This window comes from Maylandia zebra, linkage group LG6 (assembly GCF_041146795.1).
Source record: "Maylandia zebra isolate NMK-2024a linkage group LG6, Mzebra_GT3a, whole genome shotgun sequence".
In the NCBI taxonomy this organism is placed as follows: domain Eukaryota; kingdom Metazoa; phylum Chordata; class Actinopteri; order Cichliformes; family Cichlidae; genus Maylandia; species Maylandia zebra.
In genome coordinates, this window is record NC_135172.1 from 15,012,135 (window position 1) to 15,033,457 (window position 21,323).

The 21,323-nt window shown below is 42.6% G+C and overlaps 1 protein-coding gene across 1 annotated transcript in view; it reads left to right on the forward strand.

Moving 5' to 3' along the window:
• The window catches only part of LOC112435019 (peptidyl-prolyl cis-trans isomerase NIMA-interacting 1), a 102,116-nt gene extending 81,750 nt beyond the window's left edge, over positions 1 to 20,366 (forward strand). The window contains exons 3-5 of the mRNA XM_076884724.1: positions 17,330 to 17,438; positions 17,514 to 17,624; positions 19,585 to 20,366. Of these exons, the coding sequence (XP_076740839.1) occupies positions 17,330 to 17,438; positions 17,514 to 17,624; positions 19,585 to 19,694 (330 nt within the window). The 3' untranslated portion in view covers positions 19,695 to 20,366. The remainder of the gene's footprint in view (positions 1 to 17,329; positions 17,439 to 17,513; positions 17,625 to 19,584) is intronic.
• The last annotated feature ends 957 nt before the right edge of the window (positions 20,367 to 21,323 follow it).

Here is a 21,323-nt window from a genome sequence, read left to right on the forward strand (position 1 = left end):
AATGAAATCCAGTCTGATCAGTACCAGACTTTACAGGCATGATGTCAGACGCGCCCTGAACAGATTGATGTGCCCATTGTCGGAAATACGGACAGCGCCACCTAGTGGCAACAGGAAATGTCATGGCTTTAATTTTGTTGTACTGATTTTCACAGGTTGATCGTGGCCACCTCAAAAGCGGTGAATATCACCATCAGTCCCTCGTGATGCTTCAGTGCAAAAATTGTGACTTTAAACTGAACGGCGCACCCTGGTGGCAACGCTGTTCACGATGAAAGATGAAGTGGCTTTTGAGGGTCTTGGCAAGTTTATAGAGGCTTGAAATTTGGCACACACCTCCAATGTGACGAAGGCTTTGTTGTTATGTGATCATTTTCATTGAATATCCCAAAATGGCTCCACAGCGCCCCCTACAAAATTTCAAAACCACAGCCCCAGCTCTGTGTTTTATGTATGAATCTGAAACCTGGTAGGCTTATAGGAGATATCAAGATGTACAAAAAAGTCTCTTGGAGCAATATCCCAAATCCAACAGGAAGTCAGCCATTTTAAAATTCATGTGTAATTTTGGCGACATTTTCTCCTCTTTTCAGGCTTCATACTTTGACGAACTCCTCCAAGGGATTTCATCATATTGAACCATTCTCCAGTGTGTGGAATCTAAAGACCTTTGTGATGTTAAATTGCGAAGCTTTTTACGTCCAGGGAAACGGGGTGGTTATGGCGGCACTTAGAGTTTGAATCACTCGCCAAAAAGCAGTAATCTGCTGTCACTCAAAAACACAATGTCCAATCTCTCCCAAACGTCTCAGGTGTGATGAGACTCGAGCTTGGAAGTGTTTGTTATGCCATTTGTCAGTAATGGTTAGAGCGCCACCTAGTGGGACGACTATAATGATGATTGAATGAGATGAAATGTTAGCTGGTGGTTAAATGCATGAATTCCATCAATGTGACATCAGATCGGAGGTGCTGGTTGTAGGTGTTGGGCGTGGCTCGACGCGATGGGGTGCGAGGGCCCTCATAACGCTGCTTGTTAGGGCCCGAGCACTGACAGTGCGAAGGCCCTATTGTAATTGCTCTGTTTATTATTATTATTATTATTATTAGGGCCCGAGCACCGAGAGTGCGAAGGCCCTATTGTATCTGCTCCGTTTCTTATTATTATTATTATTATTATTATTATTATTATTATTATTATTATTATTATTAGGGCCCGAGCACTGACAGTGCGAAGGCCCTATTGTAATTGCTCTGTTTATTATTATTATTATTAGGGCCCGAGCACTGACAGTGCGAAGGCCCTATTGTAATTGCTCTGTTTATTATTATTATTATTATTATTATTATTATTATTATTATTATTATTATTTCGGCAAATGAATTGGCCGTTTAAGGGCCTAAACATGCTCGAAAACTCATGAAATTTTGCACACGCGTCAGGTCTGGTGAAAATTTACGTATTTTAATGTTCTCAGACATGGCCAGGGAAAATTAGCTCAGTAGCGCCACCTAGAAAAATGAAAAACGCTAGCCCCCGGTATGGGTATGACCTACATGTTTGAAAGTCGGTACACCTATATAACTTTCAGAGTCGAACAAAAAAGTCTATTATGGCAATGTCCTAAACCCAACAGGAAGTCCGCCATTTTGGATTGAAGGTGACATTTTGGGTCTGATTTTACCGTTTCCATGCCTCGCACTTTAACGAACTCCTCCTTGGGATTTGGTCCTATAAGCTTCAAATTTGGACAGTGTCAACTACACCCTTGTGCCATGTTAAATTGCGGAGCTTTTGAGTTTTCACAATACTATGAGGCCGTGGCGCCATGGCGAATTTCGATGACTCGCCATGAAAATCTTATTGTCTCTCATTTTGTCATACATTTTCTGACCTTGACCAAAGTGAACACATATGATAAGGCTCCACCCCTGAACATATTTCAACTGCCATATTTGACACCAGGGACAGCGCCACCTAGTGGGAACAGGAAATGTCATGTTTTACACTTTGGGGTACAGTATTGTGATGGGTGACATCTGCAGCCTCAAATTTCTCCAGAAAAGCCTTAAGGAGTTGGTCTTGGGTTACAGTGAAAACTGTGAGTTTTCGCGAAAGGGTGTGACCCCAGCGGCATGGCGAACTTTGATGTCACGCCATGAAGAAACAAATTAGTATAACTCAATGAAATCCAGTCTGATCAGTACCAGACTTTACAGGCATGATGTCAGACCCGCCCTGAACAGATTGATGTGCCCATTGTCGGAAATACGGACAGCGCCACCTAGTGGCAACAGGAAATGTCATGGCTTTAATTTTGTTGTACTGATTTTTACAGGTTCATCGTGGCCACCTCAAAAGCGGTGAATATCACCATCAGTCCCTCGTGATGCTTCAGTGCAAAAATTGTGACTTTAAACTGAACGGCGCACCCTGGTGGCAACGCGGTTCACCATGAAAGATGAAGTGGCTTTTGAGGGGCTTGGAAAGTGTATAGAGGCTTGAAAGTTGGCACACACCTCCAAATGTATGAAGGCTTTGTTGTTATGTGATCATTTTCATTGAATAGCGCAAAATGGCTCCACAGCGCCCCCTACAAAATTTCAAAAAGTCAGCCCCAGCTCTGTGTTTTATGTATGAGTCTGAAACCTGGTAAGCTTATGGAAAATATCAAGATGTACAAAAAAGTCTCTTGGAGCAATATCCCAAATCCAACAGGAAGTCAGCCATTTTAAAATTCATGTGTAATTTTGGCGACATTTTCCCCTCTTTTCAGGCTTCATACTTTGACGAACTCCTCCAAGGGATTTCATCATATTGAACCATTCTCCAGTGTGTGGAATCTAAAGACCTTTGTGATGTTAAATTGCGAAGCTTTTTACGTTCAAGGAAACGGGGTGGTCATGGCGGCACGTGGAGTTTCAATCACTCGCCAAAAAGCAGTAATATGCTGTCACTCAAAGACACAAAGTCCAATCTTTCCCAAAGGTCGCAGGCGTGATGAGACTCGAGCTCGGAAATGTTTGTTATGCCCTTTGTCTATAATGGTTAGAGCGCCACCTAGTGGGACGACTATACTCATGGTTGAACCAAATGAAATGTTAACTGGTGGTTAAATGCATGAATTCCATCAATGTGACATCTGATCGGACGTGCTGGTTTCAGGTGTTGGGCATGGCTCGACACGCCGGGGGTGCGAGGGCCCTCATAACGCTGCTTGCAGCTTTAATTATTATTATTATTATTATTATTATTATTATTTCGGCAAATGAATTGGCCGTTTGAGGGCCTAAACATGCTCGAAAACTCATGAAATTTTGCACACGCGTCAGGTCTGGTGAAAATTTACGTATTTTAATGTTCTCAGACATGGCCAGGGAAAATTAGCTCAGTAGCGCCACCTAGAAAAATGAAAAACGCGAGCCCCCGGTATGGGTATGACCTACATGTTTGAAAGTCGGTACACCTATATAATGTTCAGAGTCGAACAAAAAAGTCTATTATGGCAATGTCCTAAACCCAACAGGAAGTCCGCCATTTTGGATTGAAGGTGACATTTTGGCTCTGATTTTACCATTTCCATGCCTCGAACTTTGACGAACTCCTCCTTGGGGTTTGATTTCATAACCTTCATATTTGGTCATTGCCAACTACACCCTTATGCCATGTTAAATTGCGGAGCTTTTGAGTTTTCACAATACCATGAGGCCGTGGCGCCATGGCGAATTTCGATGACTCGCCATGAAAATCTTATTGCCTCTCATTCTGTCATACATGTTCCGATCTGGACCAAAGAGCACACATATGATAAGGCTCCATCCCTGAACATATTTCAACTGCCATATTTTACATCAGGGACAGCGCCACCTAGTGGGAACAGGAAATGTCATGTTTTACACTTTGGGGTACAGTATTGTGATGGGTGACATCTGCAGCCTCAAATTCCTCCAGGAAAGCCTTAAGGAGTTGGTCTTGGGTTACAGTGAAAACTGTGACTTTTCGCAAAAGGGTGTGACACCAGCGGCATGGCGAACTTTGATGTCACGCCATGAAGAAACAAATTAGTATAACTCAATGAAATCCAGTCTGATCAGTACCAGACTTTACAGGCATGATGTCAGACCCGCCCTGAACAGATTGATGTGCCCATTGTCGGGAATACGGACAGCGCCACCTAGTGGCAACAGGAAATGTCATGGCTTTAATTTTGTTGTACTGATTTTCACAGGTTCATCGTGGCCACCTCAAAAGCGGAGAATATCACCATCAGTCCCTCATGATGCTTCAGTGCAAAAATTGTGACTTTAAACTGAACGGCGCACCCTGGTGGCAACGCGGTCCACCATGAAAGATGAAGTGGCTTTTGAGGGGCTTGGAAAGTTTATAGAGGCTTGAAATTTGGCACACACCTCCAATGTGATGAAGGCTTTGTTGTTATGTGATCATTTTCATTGAATATCCCAAAATGGCTCCACAGCGCCCCCTACAAAATTTCAAAATCACAGCCCCTGCTCTGTGTTTTATGTATGAGTCTGAAACCTGGTAAGCTTATAGGAGATATCAAGATGTACAAAAAAGTCTTTTGGAGCAATATCCCAAATCCAACAGGAAGTCAGCCATTTTAAAATTAATGTGCAATTTTGGCAACATTTTCCCCTCTTTCCAGGCATCGTTCTTTGCCGAACTCCTCCAAGGGATTTCATCATATTGCACTATTCTTCAGTGTGTGGAATCCAAAGACCTTTGTGTTGTTAAATTGCGAAGCTTTTTACGTTCAGGGAAACGGGGTGGTTATGGTGGCACGTAGACTCTCAATCACTCGCCAAAACGCAGTAATATGCTGTCACTCAAAAACACAATGTCCAATCTCACCCAAAGGTCGCAGGCATAATGAGACTCGAGTTCGGAAATGTTTGTTATGCCATTTGTACATAATGGTTAGAGTGCCACCTAGTGGAACGACTAGCTAATCATGAATGAATGAGTTGAAATGTTAGCTGGTGGTTAAATGCATGAATTCCATCAATGTGACATCGATCGGACGTGCTGGTTTTAGGTGTTGGGCGTGGCTCGACGTGCCGGGGGTGCGAGGGCCCTCATAACGCTGCTTGCAGCTTTAATTATTAGGGCCCGAGCACCGAGAGTGCGAAGGCCCTATTGTATCTGCTCCGTTTCTTATTATTATTATTATTATTATTATTATTATTATTATTATTATTATTATTATTATTATTATTATTATTCACCCCAAACAAGGGCCTTTTTGAGGGCCTAAACATGCTCAAAAACTCATGAAATTTTGCACACATGCCAGGTCTGGTGAAAAATTTTGTATTTTAATGGTTTTACATATGAGCACTGGGAAATGGCTCTAGAGCGCCACCTATGCCTTGTTAAATGCAGCCCTACGACCACATGGTTTGAGCTACATGTATGAAATTTGGCACACATGTGTATCATGCCAAGACGAACAAAAAAGTCTGTGGGCCCATTGACGCAAACCCAACAGGAAGTCCGCCATTTGGAAGAGAAGGTGACATTTTGGCTCTAATTTTGCCATTTCCATGCCTCGAACTTTTGCGAACTCCTCCTTGGGGTTTCATTTCATAACCTTCAAATTTGGACAGTGTCAACTACACCCTTGTGCCATGTTAAATTGCGGAGCTTTTGAGTTTTCACAATACTATGAGGCCGTGGCGCCATGGCGAATTTCGATGACTCGCCATGAAAATCTTATTGCCTCTCATTTTGTCATACATTTTCTGACCTTGACCAAAGTGAACACATATGATAAGGCTCCACCCCTAAACATATTTCAACTGCCATATTTGACATGAAGGACAGCGCCACCTAGTGGGAACAGGAAATGTCATGTTTTACACTTTGGGGTACAGTATAGTGATGGGTGACATCTGCAGCCTCAAATTTCTCCAGAAAAGCCTTAAGGAGTTGGTCTTGGGTTACAGTGAAAACTGTGACTTTTCGCAAAAGGGTGTGACCCCAGCAGCATGGCGAACTTTGATGTCACGCCATGAAGAAACAAATTAGTATAACTCCATGAAATCCAGTCTGATCAGTACCAGACTTTACAGGCATGAAGTCAGACCCGCCCTGAACAGATTGATGTGCCCATTGTCGGGAATACGGACAGCGCCACCTAGTGGGAACAGGAAATGTCATGGCTTTAATTTTGTTGTACTGATTTTCACAGGTTCATCGTGGCCACCTCAAAAGCGGTGAATATCACCATCAGTCCCTTGTGATGCTTCAGTGCAAAAATTGTGACTTTAAACTGAACGCCGCACCCTGGTGGCAACGCAGTTCACCATGAAAGATGAAGTGGCTTTTGAGGGGCTTGGAAAGTTTAAAAAGTCTTGAAATTTGGCGCACACCTCCAATGTGGTTAAGGCTTTGTTGTTATGTGATCATTTTCATTGAATATCCCAAAATGGCTCCACAGCGCCCCCTACAAAATTTCAAAATCACAGCCCCTGCTCTGTGTTTTATGTATGAGTCTGAAACCTGGTAAGCTTATAGGAGATATCAAGATGTACAAAAAAGTCTCTTGGAGCAATATCCCAAATCCAACAGGAAGTCAGCCATTTTAAAATTAATGTGCAATTTTGGCAACATTTTCCAGCCTTTTCAGGCATCGTTCTTTGACGAACTCCTCCAAGGGATTTCATCATATTGCACTATTCTTCAGTGTGTGGAATCCAAAGACCTTTGTGTTGTTAAATTGCGAAGCTTTTTACGTTCAGGGAAACGGGGTGGTTATGGCGGCACGTAGACTCTCAATCACTCGCCAAAACGCAGTAATCTGCTGTTACTCAAAAACACAATGTCCAATCTCACCCAAAGGTCGCAGGCATAATGAGACTCGAGTTCGGAAATGTTTGTTATGCCATTTGTACATAATGGTTAGAGTGCCACCTAGTGGAACGACTAGCTAATCATGAATGAATGAGTTGAAATGTTAGCTGGTGGTTAAATGCATGAATTCCATCAATGTGACATCGATCGGACATGCTGGTTTTAGGTGTTGGGCGTGGCTCGACGCGCCGGGGGTGCGAGGGCCCTCATAACGCTGCTTGCAGCTTTAATTATTATTATTATTATTATTCCGGCAAATGAATCGGCCTTTTGAGGGCCTAAACATGCTCGAAAACTCTTGAAATTTTGCGCACGCGTCAGGTCTGGTGAAAATTTACGTATTTTAATGGTTTTACATATGAGCACTGGGAAATGGCTCTAGAGCGCCACCTATGCCTTGTTAAATGCAGCCCTACGACCACATCGTTTGAGCTACATGTATGAAATTTGGCACACATGTGTATCATGCCAAGACGAACAAAAAAGTCTGTGGGCCCATTGACGCAAACCCAACAGGAAGTCTGCCATTTGGAAGAGAAGGTGACATTTTGGCTCTAATTTTGCCATTTCCATGCCTCGAACTTTAACGAACTCCTCCTTGGGATTTGGTCGTATAAGCTTCAAATTTGGACAGTGTCAACTACACCCTTGTGCCATGTTAAATTGCGGAGCTTTTGAGTTTTCACAATACTATGAGGCCGTGGCGCCATGGCGAATTTCGATGACTCGCCATGAAAATCTTATTGCCTCTCATTCTGTCATACATGTTCCGATCTGGACCAAAGAGCACACATATGATAAGGCTCCACCCCTGAACATATTTCAACTGCCATATTTGACATCAAGGACAGCGCCACCTAGTGGGAACAGGAAATGTCATGTTTTACACTTTGGGGTACAGTATAGTGATGGGTGACATCTGCAGCCTCAAATTTCTCCAGGAAAGCCTTAAGGAGTTGGTCTTGGGTTACAGTGAAAACTGTGAGTTTTCGCCAAAGGGTGTGACCCCAGCAGCATGGCGAACTTTGATGTCACGCCATGAAGAAACAAATTAGTATAACTCAATGAAATCCAGTCTGATCAGTACCAGACTTTACAGGCATGATGTCAGACCCGCCCTGAACAGATTGATGTGCCCATTGTCGGAAATACGGACAGCGCCACCTAGTGGCAACAGGAAATGTCATGGCTTTAACTTTGTTGTACTGATTTTCACAGGTTGATCGTGGCCACCTCAAAAGCGGTGAATATCACCATCAGTCCCTCGTGATGCTTCAGTGCAAAAATTGTGACTTTAAACTGAACGGCGCACCCTGGTGGCAACGCAGTCCAACATGAAAGATGAAGTGGCTTTTGAGGGGCTTGGAAAGTCTATAGAGGCTTGAAATTTGGCACACACCTCCAATGTGATGAAGGCTTTGTTGTCATGTGATCATTTTCATTGAATAGCGCGAAATGGCTCCACAGCGCCCCCTACAATATTTCAAAACATCAGCCCTTGCTCTGTGTTTTATCTATGAGTCTGAAACCTGGTAAGCTTATGGAAAATATCAAGATGTACAAAAAAGTCTCTTGGAGCAATATCCCAAATCCAACAGGAAGTCAGCCATTTTAAAATTAATTTGTAATTTTGGCGACATTTTCCCCTCTTTTCAGGCTTCATACTTTGACGAACTCCTCCAAGGGATTTCATCATATTGAACCATTCTCCAGTGTGTGGAATCTAAAGACCTTTGTTATGTTAAATTGCGAAGCTTTTTACGTTCAAGGAAACGGGGTGGTCATGGCGGCACTTAGAGTTTGAATCACTCGCCAAAAAGCAGTAATCTGCTGTCACTCAAAAACACAATATCCAATCTCTCCCAAAGGTCGCAGGCGTGATGAGACTCGAGCTCGGAAATGTTTGTTATGCCATTTGTACATAATGGTTAGAGCGCCACCTAGTGGAACGACTAACTAATCATGAATGAATGAGTTGAAATGTTAGCTGGTGGTTAAATGCATGAATTCCATCAATGTGACATCAGATCGGAGGTGCTGGTTTTAGGTGTTGGGCGTGGCTCGACGTGCCGGGGGTGCGAGGGCCCTCATAACGCTGCTTGCAGCTTTAATTATTATTATTATTATTCACCCCAAACAAGGGCCTTTTTGAGGGCCTAAACATGCTCAAAAACTCATGAAATTTTGCACACATGCCAGGTCTGGTGAAAAATTTTGTATTTTAATGGTTTTACATATGAGCACTGGGAAATGGCTCTAGAGCGCCACCTATGCCTTGTTAAATGCAGCCCTACGACCACATGGTTTGAGCTACATGTATGAAATTTGGCACACATGTGTATCATGCCAAGACGAACAAAAAAGTCTGTGGGCCCATTGACGCAAACCCAACAGGAAGTCCGCCATTTGGAAGAGAAGGTGACATTTTGGCTCTAATTTTGCCATTTCCATGCCTCGAACTTTAACGAACTCCTCCTTGGGGTTTCATTTCATAACCTTCAAATTTGGACAGTGTCAACTACACCCTTGTGCCATGTTAAATTGCGGAGCTTTTGAGTTTTCACAATACTATGAGGCCGTGGCGCCATGGCGAATTTCGATGACTCGCCATGAAAATCTTATTGCCTCTCATTTTGTCATACATTTTCTGACCTTGACCAAAGTGAACACATATGATAAGGCTCCACCCCTAAACATATTTCAACTGCCATATTTGACATGAAGGACAGCGCCACCTAGTGGGAACAGGAAATGTCATGTTTTACACTTTGGGGTACAGTATAGTGATGGGTGACATCTGCAGCCTCAAATTTCTCCAGAAAAGCCTTAAGGAGTTGGTCTTGGGTTACAGTGAAAACTGTGAGTTTTCGCAAAAGGGTGTGACCCCAGCAGCATGGCGAACTTTGATGTCACGCCATGAAGAAACAAATTAGTATAACTCCATGAAATCCAGTCTGATCAGTACCAGACTTTACAGGCATGAAGTCAGACCCGCCCTGAACAGATTGATGTGCCCATTGTCGGGAATACGGACAGCGCCACCTAGTGGGAACAGGAAATGTCATGGCTTTAATTTTGTTGTACTGATTTTCACAGGTTCATCGTGGCCACCTCAAAAGCGGTGAATATCACCATCAGTCCCTTGTGATGCTTCAGTGCAAAAATTGTGACTTTAAACTGAACGCCGCACCCTGGTGGCAACGCAGTTCACCATGAAAGATGAAGTGGCTTTTGAGGGGCTTGGAAAGTTTAAAAAGTCTTGAAATTTGGCGCACACCTCCAATGTGCTTAAGGCTTTGTTGTTATGTGATCATTTTCATTGAATATCCCAAAATGGCTCCACAGCGCCCCCTACAAAATTTCAAAATCACAGCCCCTGCTCTGTGTTTTATGTATGAGTCTGAAACCTGGTAAGCTTATAGGAGATATCAAGATGTACAAAAAAGTCTCTTGGAGCAATATCCCAAATCCAACAGGAAGTCAGCCATTTTAAAATTAATGTGTAATTTTGGCAACATTTTCCCCTCTTTTCAGGCATCGTTCTTTGACGAACTCCTCCAAGGGATTTCATCATATTGCACTATTCTTCAGTGTGTGGAATCCAAAGACCTTTGTGTTGTTAAATTGCGAAGCTTTTTACGTTCAGGGAAACGGGGTGGTTATGGCGGCACGTAGACTCTCAATCACTCGCCAAAACGCAGTAATCTGCTGTTACTCAAAAACACAATGTCCAATCTCACCCAAAGGTCGCAGGCATAATGAGACTCGAGTTCGGAAATGTTTGTTATGCCATTTGTACATAATGGTTAGAGTGCCACCTAGTGGAACGACTAGCTAATCATGAATGAATGAGTTGAAATGTTAGCTGGTGGTTAAATGCATGAATTCCATCAATGTGACATCGATCGGACATGCTGGTTTTAGGTGTTGGGCGTGGCTCGACGCGCCGGGGGTGCGAGGGCCCTCATAACGCTGCTTGCAGCTTTAATTATTAGGGCCCGAGCACTGAGAGTGCGAAGGCCCTATTGTATCTGCTCCGTTTCTTATTATTATTATTATTATTATTATTATTATTATTCACCCCAAACAAGGGCCTTTTTGAGGGCCTAAACATGCTCAAAAACTCATGAAATTTTGCACACATGCCAGGTCTGGTGAAAAATTTTGTATTTTAATGGTTTTACATATGAGCACTGGGAAATGGCTCTACAGCGCCACCTATGCCTTGTTAAATGCAGCCCTACGACCACATCGTTTGAGCTACATGTATGAAATTTGGCACACATGTGTATCATGCCAAGACGAACAAAAAAGTCTGTGGGCCCATTGACGCAAACCCAACAGGAAGTCCGCCATTTGGAAGAGAAGGTGACATTTTGGCTCTAATTTTGCCATTTCCATGCCTCGAACTTTTGCGAACTCCTCCTTGGGGTTTCATTTCATAACCTTCAAATTTGGACAGTGTCAACTACACCCTTGTGCCATGTTAAATTGCGGAGCTTTTGAGTTTTCACAATACTATGAGGCCGTGGCGCCATGGCGAATTTCGATGACTCGCCATGAAAATCTTATTGCCTCTCATTTTGTCATACATTTTCTGACCTTGACCAAAGTGAACACATATGATAAGGCTCCACCCCTGAACATATTTCAACTGCCATATTTGACACCAGGGACAGCGCCACCTAGTGGGAACAGGAAATGTCATGTTTTACACTTTGGGGTACAGTATAGTGATGGGTGACATCTGCAGCCTCAAATTTCTCCAGGAAAGCCTTAAGGAGTTGGTCTTGGGTTACAGTGAAAACTGTGACTTTTCACGAAAGGGTGTGACCCCAGCAGCATGGCGAACTTTGATGTCACGCCATGAAGAAACAAATTAGTATAACTCAATGAAATCCAGTCTGATCAGTACCAGACTTTACAGGCATGATGTCAGACCCGCCCTGAACAGATTGATGTGCCCATTGTCGGAAATACGGACAGCGCCACCTAGTGGCAACAGGAAATGTCATGGCTTTAACTTTGTTGTACTGATTTTCACAGGTTGATCGTGGCCACCTCAAAAGTGGTGAATATCACCATCAGTCCCTCGTGATGCTTCAGTGCAAAAATTGTGACTTTAAACTGAACGGCGCACCCTGGTGGCAACGCGGTTCATCATGAAAGATGAAGTGGCTTTTGAGGGGCTTGGAAAGTTTATAGAGGCTTGAAATTTGGCACACACCTCCAAATGGATGAAGGCATTGTTGTCATGTAACCATTTTCCTTGAATAGCGCAAAATGGCTCCACAGCGCCCCCTACAATATTTCAAAACATCAGCCCCTGCTCTGTGTTTCATCTATGAGTCTGACACTTGGTAAGCTTGTGTAAGACATCATGATGTACAAAAAAGTCTCTTGGAGCAATATCCCAAATCCAACAGGAAGTCAGCCATTTTAAAATTAATGTGTAATTTTGATGACATTTTCCCCCCTTTTCAGGCCTCATACTTTGACGAACTCCTCCAAGGGATTTCATCATATTGAAGCATTCTTCAGTGTGTAGAATCTAAAGACCTTTGTGATGTTAAATTGCGAAGCTTTTTCCGTTCAGGGAAACGGGGTGGTCATGGCGGCACGTAGAGTTTCAATCACTCGCAAAAAGCAGTAATCTGCTGTCACTAAAAAACACAATGTCCAATCTCTCCCAAAGGTCGCAGGTGTGATGAGACTCGAGCTTGGAAATGTTTGTTATGCTATTTGTCAATAATGGTTAGAGCGCCACCTAGTGGCATGACTATGATCCTGGTTGAATAAGATGAAATGTTAGCTGGTGATTAAAAGCATGAAATCCATCAATGTGACATCACATCGGACGTGCCGGTTTGAGGTGTTGGCAGTGGCTCGACGTGCCGGGGGTGCGAGGGCCCTCATAACGCTGCTTGCAGCTTTAATTATTATTATTATTCACCCCAAACAAGGGCCTTTTTGAGGGCCTAAACATGCTCAAAAACTCATGAAATTTTGCACACATGCCAGGTCTGGTGAAAAATTTTGTATTTTAATGGTTTTACATATGAGCACTGGGAAATGGCTCTACGGCGCCACCTATGCCTTGTTAAATGCAGCCCTACGACCACATCGTTTGAGCTACATGTATGAAATTTGGCACACATGTGTATCATGCCAAGACGAACAAAAAAGTCTGTGGGCCCATTGACGCAAACCCAACAGGAAGTCCGCCATTTGGAAGAGAAGGTGACATTTTGGCTCTAATTTTGCCATTTCCATGCCTCGAACTTTAACGAACTCCTCCTTGGCATTTGTTCCTATAAGCTTCAAATTTGGACAGTGTCAACTACACCCTTGTGCCATGTTAAATTGCGGAGCTTTTGAGTTTTCACAATACTATGAGGCCGTGGCGCCATGGCGAATTTCGATGACTCGCCATGAAAATCTTATTGCCTCTCATTCTGTCATACATGTTCCAATCTGGACCAAAGAGCACACATATGATAAGGCTCCACCCCTGAACATATTTCAACTGCCATATTTGACATCAAGGACAGCGCCACCTAGTGGGAACAGGAAATGTCATGTTTTACACTTTGGGGTACAGTATAGTGATGGGTGACATCTGCAGCCTCAAATTTCTCCAGGAAAGCCTTAAGGAGTTGGTCTTGGGTTACAGTGAAAACTGTGAGTTTTCGCGAAAGGGTGTGACCCCAGCAGCATGGCGAACTTTGATGTCACGCCATGAAGAAACAAATTAGTATAACTCAATGAAATCCAGTCTGATCAGTACCAGACTTTACAGGCATGATGTCAGACGTGCCCTGAACAGATTGATGTGCCCATTGTCGGAAATACGGACAGCGCCACCTAGTGGCAACAGGAAATGTCATGGCTTTAACTTTGTTGTACTGATTTTCACAGGTTCATCGTGGCCACCTCAAAAGCGGTGAATATCACCATCAGTCCCTCGTGATGCTTCAGTGCAAAAATTGTGACTTTAAACTGAACGGCGCACCCTGGTGGCAACGCTGTTCACCATGAAAGATGAAGTGGCTTTTGAGGGTCTTGGCAAGTTTATAGAGGCTTGAAATTTGGCGCACACCTCCAATGTGGTTAAGGCTTTGTTGTTATGTGATCATTTTCATTGAATATCCCAAAATGGCTCCACAGCGCCCCCTACAAAATTTCAAAATCACAGCCCCTGCTCTGTGTTTTATGTATGAGTCTGAAACCTGGTAAGCTTATAGGAGATATCAAGATGTACAAAAAAGTCTCTTGGAGCAATATCCCAAATCCAACAGGAAGTCAGCCATTTTAAAATTAATGTGCAATTTTGGCAACATTTTCCCCTCTTTTAAGGCATCGTTCTTTGACGAACTCCTCCAAGGGATTTCATCAGATTGCACTATTCTTCAGTGTGTGGAATCCAAAGACCTTTGTGTTGTTAAATTGCGAAGCTTTTTACGTTCAGGGAAACGGGGTGGTTATGGCGGCACGTAGGCTCTCAATCACTCGCCAAAACGCAGTAATCTGCTGTTACTCAAAAACACAATGTCCAATCTCACCCAAAGGTCGCAGGCATAATGAGACTCGAGTTCAGAAGTGTTTGTTATGCCATTTGTACATAATGGTTAGAGTGCCACCTAGTGGAACGACTAGCTAATCATGAATGAATGAGTTGAAATGTTAGCTGGTGGTTAAATGCATGAATTCCATCAATGTGACATCAGATCGGACGTGCTGGTTGTAGGTGTTGGGCGTGGCTCGACGCGTCGGGGGTGCGAGGGCCCTCATAACGCTGCTTGCAGCTTTAATTATTATTATTATTATTATTATTATTATTATTCAGGCGAAACAAGGGCCTTTTTGAGGGCCTAAACATGCTCAAAAACTCATGAAATTTTGCACACATGCCAGGTCTGGTGAAAAATTTTGTATTTTAATGGTTTTACTTATGAGCACTGGGAAATGGCTCTAGAGCGCCACCTATGCCTTGTTAAATGCAGCCCTACGACCACATGGTTTGAGCTACATGTATGAAATTTGGCACACATGTGTATCATTCCAAGACGAACAAAAAAGTCTGTGGGCCCATTGACGCAAACCCAACAGGAAGTCCGCCATTTGGAAGAGAAGGTGACATTTTGGCTCTAATTTTGCCATTTCCATGCCTCGAACTTTAACGAACTCCTCCTTGGGATTTGGGCGTATAAGCTTCAAATTTGGACAGTGTCAACTACACCCTTGTGCCATGTTAAATTGCGGAGCTTTTGAGTTTTCACAATACCATGAGGCCGTGGCGCCATGGCGAATTTCGATGACTCGCCAAGAAAATCTTATTGCCTCTCATTTTGTCATACATTTTCTGACCTTGACCAAAGAGCACACATATGATAAGGCTCCACCCCTGAACATATTTCAACTGCCATATTTGACACCAGGGACAGCGCCACCTAGTGGGAACAGGAAATGTCATGTTTTACACTTTGGGGTACAGTATTGTGATGGGTGACATCTGCAGCCTCAAATTTCTCCAGGAAAGCCTTAAGGAGTTGGTCTTGGGTTACAGTGAAAACTGTGAGTTTTCGCGAAAGGGTGTGACCCCAGCAGCATGGCGAACTTTGATGTAACGCCATGAAGAAACAAATTAGTATAACTCAATGAAATCCAGTCTGATCAGTATCAGACTTTACAGGCATGATGTCAGACCCGCCCTGAACAGATTGATGTGCCCATTGTCGGGAATACGGACAGCGCCACCTAGTGGGAACAGGAAATGTCATGGCTTTAATTTTGTTGTACTGATTTTCACAGGTTCATCGTGGCCACCTCAAAAGCGGTGAATATCACCATCAGTCCCTCGTGATGCTTCAGTGCAAAAATTGTGACTGTAAACTGAACGGCGCACCCTGGTGGCAACGCGGTCCACCATGAAAGATGAAGTGGCTTTTGAGGGGCTTGGAAAGTATATAGAGGCTTTAAATTTAGCACACACCTCCAAATGGATGAAGGCTTTGTTGTCATGTGATCATTTTCATTGAATAGCGCGAAATGGCTCCACAGCGCCCCCTAAAAAATTTAATAATCACAGCCCCAGCTCTGTGTTTTATGTATGAGTCTGAAACCTGGTAAGCTTATAGGAGATATCAAGATGTACAAAAAAGTCTCTTGGAGCAATATCCCAAATCCAACAGGAAGTCAGCCATTTTAAAATTAATGTGCAATTTTGGCGACATTTTCCCCTCTTTTCAGGCTTCATACTTTGACGAACTCCTCCAAGGGATTTCATCATATTGAACCATTCTCCAGTGTGTGGAATCTAAAGACCTTTGTGATTTTAAATTGCGAAGCTTTTTACGTTCAGGGAAACGGGATGGTCATGGCGCCACGTGGAGTTTGAATCACTCGCCAAAAAGCAGTAATCTGCTGTCACTCAAAAACACAATGTCCAATCTCTCCCAAAGGTCGCAGACATGATGAGACTCAAGCTCGGAAATGTTTGTTATGCCATTTGTCATTAATGGTTAGAGCGCCACCTAGTGGGACGACTATAATCATGATTGAATGAGATGAAAGGTTAGCTGTTGGTTAAATGCATGAATTCCATCAATGTGACATCAGATCGGAGGTGCTGGTTTTAGGTGTTGGGCGTGGCTCGACGCGCCGGGGGTGCGAGGGCCCTCATAACGCTGCTTGCAGCTTTAATTTTGTTTGTTTTTTTATGCACGTGATGAGTCAGTGCTACTTTCCCTAAAGAGGTACTGAAACACGTTTTACACGGCATGTTCAGATTCCAGCTAGGGTACTGGTAATGCCTGCAAATTATTTATGATTCGACAACTGTTGTGAAAAATCATTTTGGCCGGGGGATAGCGTTCTCCAGGATAACATTTGAAATGTTCCTGTAAGACATCAGGGAGCTGCCTGCAATATGACACGTATGCATTTAAATAGTGATAGGAGGAACGGTGCAGAGAAATGGAATCCAGTCATTAACAGTATTTAATATTTCACATGATTATTAATAAAGACTGATGGACAACTGTGTGCTTTTACTTAGCTAATGGTTATCGTCATTGCTGATCAGTATGTATCTTATCTTATCACAATACTTAGTTATGAAGCAGACAGGGGGGAAAAAACCATCAACAGCACCACCTGGTGGACTGAAACAGTAATTAATTTTATTATTCTAGGACTAAGCAATTTAGTTGTTGTTGTTTTTTTTCTTTTACACTTGCGACTTATGTAATGTTGATTGGTGTTCTTGTATGTTCATGACATCTGGTGGAAGGTCAAAGGAAGAACCAGTCAAATGTAGTTGTAGGGCTGCATGACTTGCTGTAAAGTTGAAATTCTGCCATCCAAATTGTAAAGTGGTTCTGATACTCCAACATCTGGAGTGTTAACACACAAATACTGATATATTTGTATATGTATATATTTTTTAAAATTCAGGTACGCTGCTCTCATCTCTTGGTGAAGCATAATCAGTCGCGTCGTCCATCTTCCTGGAGGGAACAAAACATTACACGATCTAAAGATGAGGCCTTGGATTTGATTCAGAGTAAGTAAGGCAGCATGGAGAGGAGATTTTACGAAGTCTGATGAATGCATTTAATATCTTCTGTCTTCTGTGCAGAGTACATAGAACAGATCAAGTCTGGACAGGAGAAGTTTGAGTCCCTGGCATCTCAGTTTAGCGACTGCAGCTCCGCTAAGAATGGTGGAGATCTGGGACTGTTTGGTAGAGGTATGCACGGCGTGATGTCATTCTCTGTTCAGTGCAGTCTCTCATTCAGCATCTCCTTCATCTGTTTTTCTGAATAAAACAAAATCCTGCACATAGCTCTCCATCAAGTGATCAAACATTCAGTGCATGAATAACTGATAGTAGTGACAAGTTAAACCAGCAGTTTGTGAGCACAGTTTAATTCCATATTTGTCACACGTTTCAAACATCAATCCCTAATTTCCCTCGGGATTAATAAAGTATTCTGATTCTGATTTTCAATATGAGACAAGGATAACCAGAGTAAATACAGAAGTTGCAGTTTTTACCCCTCGTCCGTAAAAAGCCGATGTGGTATTGTCGTCACTCCGCCTGATGCATGGGTGGCATGAATGCACAAGTTTGTGAATGCAATAACTCAAAGCAAAGTTCACACTATAGGTGTATCTCCTAAGAATCTCGGGCAAGTTCAAATTTCATTAACCTCAACCTAAATGTAGGGCTGCTCGATTATGGCAAAAATGATAATCACGATTATTTTCACTGAAATCGAGATCTCGATTATTTGACGATATTTATTTAACAATAACAATGTATTGAATAATGACTTTAAAAAATAATATAAAATAGTGTGCAAATACTGATAACAGTGCAAATGTTTGCAATATAAAAAATAAATGAAAAATGTAAACATCTATGTTTAGTGAACTTTGCAGTGTTGGCCTGTGGTGCAGCTACCACACTGTAGCAGAGTTTACACACTATGTCTACTTGATCCACATCTGACTCTGCGAACCCATAATGGTTTTTTGTTTTGTTTTGTTTTTAACCTCTCTTTTCAACCAGCGGCAGTCACTCTCCTCTCCAAATAACTTCTGCTTAGCTTTCCGAGCTTCCCTCGGGTCCTCTTAATTGTTGTGACGCGTGTTCGAAATGCAGAGAGGTGCGCTCGATTTGCCACACGGAGCAGCGCGAGAGTAAAGCACGAGGGAGGGGCTAATAATCGGCTCAGTCATTTTTAATGATCGTTGAAAGCCCAGATCGTAATCGTGATTAAAATTCGATTAATTGAGCAGCCCTACCTAAATGTCAATATTAGAGGTGAAGTTTTCTGAAAAATCTTGTGAATGCGATAAAGAAGGAAGTCTCAATTTTCAAATTTATACCATAGGAGCATCAGCCACGAGGCTTTAAGGCTTTAGGGGTAGCACTGGTGACTGCCAGTTATTTTAAGTGATGACCTCATTTATTATGATCATCTGAAACACCAGCAAGTCCACCTCTGAATGTAGCTTTGTGTTGAGCTGATCTGGCCATTGGTTCTTGAAAACCCTCCAATGTGGCTGAATTAAAACATTTTGCAAAGAAGAGTTGGCCCAAATTTGTCCACAGCGAAGTGAAAAAGATTATTGGCAGTTATTACTAGCATTTGTTTGACCTGAAACTGTACGTTAGGCTTGTAGGAGCTGTTTTTGTGTTGTTACCTTTGTGTGCCACTAGGGGTCACTTTTTGAATGTTTATGGTGTCTTACTTAAGGTATGCACAGGTAATTATCAGAGGGTGTTGTTGTTCGGAAGGAGCAAACGGTTTGTGACACGCTGGAAACTAAGAGAACTGTTGAACAACAAATGCAACCAATTGAAAGCATTAAAGGTGTTAAATGGGCAAGATAAGCACAGCTGGATTTATTGGATTTTCTCAAGTTTCATTCATAAGAGTGGCACCGCGTCACCCCCGCCATCGAACACCTAAGTGGCTTCAAGTGTAGGCTTAGCCTGTACAAGCCTGTTATCTAGCTGCACAAACTCTGTAGAACTGAATAAAAGAAATTAATGTAATTAATCATGTAAATTAGCTAATATGTCATTAATATGAAATAGTCATACAAATGAATGATTACCTATAGATGCACGTGCTGATGTGCATCATGTTGTATGAGTTTTTATTTGGATAATGGCTCAGTGTGTGTTTCTGCTTTAGGTCAGATGCAGAAGCCTTTTGAAGACGCCTCCTTTGCTCTCAAAGTGGGAGACATGAGCGGCCCTGTTTTTACTGACTCTGGAGTCCACATCATCTTACGCACTGGTTGACAAGAAGACTCCACACGTTGTACTTTCCTCTTCCATCATCAAGCACACATACAAAGTCTAACCCAGTCAATCCTGCAGATTATTTTAATGGCACATAGCACCCCAGTAAACAAAGCTTAAAGCCTGCATCGCATCATTTGAGGCAGGATCCGTTTGTTCCAAGCACCATTAAACGATTATTCTTTAAGATCTTTTATTAACGATGACAGTGCCTGTTGAAGTGACCGCCCTATGGAAACTTTCATATAAGTGAGGATTATTTAAAGTCTACTTGGTATGTGCATGACTTCTAAAGGACCACTTACTGTATGTTTCCCCATAAGATTTCCCATTTCCACTGTATGTGTGCCAAAGCAGTTCCTTAACTGTTTTGGAAAATAGGTTCAAATACTTTCTAATATTAGCAGCATCCCTGCAGATGGAGAAAGCACTGTTGTTCTGAGTTTACTAGAGTTAATCTTTGTGTTTTCCATTATTCAAAAAAAGGAATTATTTCTTTACACAATCCACTCTGAAAACGCATGATTTCTGGCCTTTGGATATGCCTTGATGGCACCGCTGAAAGCTTGCAGGTTTTAACAATAATCTCCACAGCTTTTAAAACCATCAATGTTCAGATGAACTGTTAACACTGTTGTGTCATTGAGGCAAAAATAAAATCTCCTTTTGTAAGTCTGGTTTTTGTTATTTCCATGATTTAACCACCTTCAAGCGTTTCCAGTTTAGAAACTCTTTAGGAAGAGACAGGAAGTGACTAAAGTGTAGATTGTATATCGGTTTTAAGATAAGATAAGATAAGATAAGATAAGATAACTCTTTATTGTCATTGCACAGTCATACATAGTACAGTAGTACAATGAAATTGGAAAAACTGTCCTACGTCGGCACTACATATAAGACAACACGACACGATATGACACATCACAACGTAACAAACAACACAACACAGTATATTAACTTAGTATAAAAAAGAAGAATAAGTGTATGTGTATTGCACACTGTTATTATTGCACATTAATTATTATTGCACCTTGTTATAAATATAAATATTATTGTTATCGTTTTAAACATTGTTACCTCCCCCTAAAAAGTCCAGGGAGGTATCCAGTCAGGTCAGCTATTTACATTGATCAGGGCTATTGCCCTGTTGTAAAAGCTGTCCTTGAGTCTATTTGTTTGGGACCTCAGCAGCCTGAACCTCCTGCCAGACGGCAGCAGCTTAAACACCCGGTGTCCTGGGTGTGTGCAGTCCCGTAGGATGCTGCGTGCCCTCTTGAGACAGCGAGTGCTGTACAGGTCCTTCAGGGAGGGAAGAGGATGTCCAATGATTTTTTGGGCCATGTTGATGACCCTCTGGAGTGCCTTTCTGTGTGCTGTGGTGCAGCTGGAGAACCACACACCGATGCAATATGTCAGCACACTTTCAATGGAGCAGCGGTAGAAGACGGTCAGCAGCTCCTTCTTCAGGTCCATTTTTCTGAGGATTCTCAGAAAGTGGAGACGCTGTTGGGCCTTCTTTAAGACCGCAGAGGTGTTAGAGCTCCATTGGAGGTCTGTGTCTATGTGCACACCCAGAAACTTGAAACTGGAGACCCTTTCCACGCACTTTTAAACCTCTGATCTGGTGTT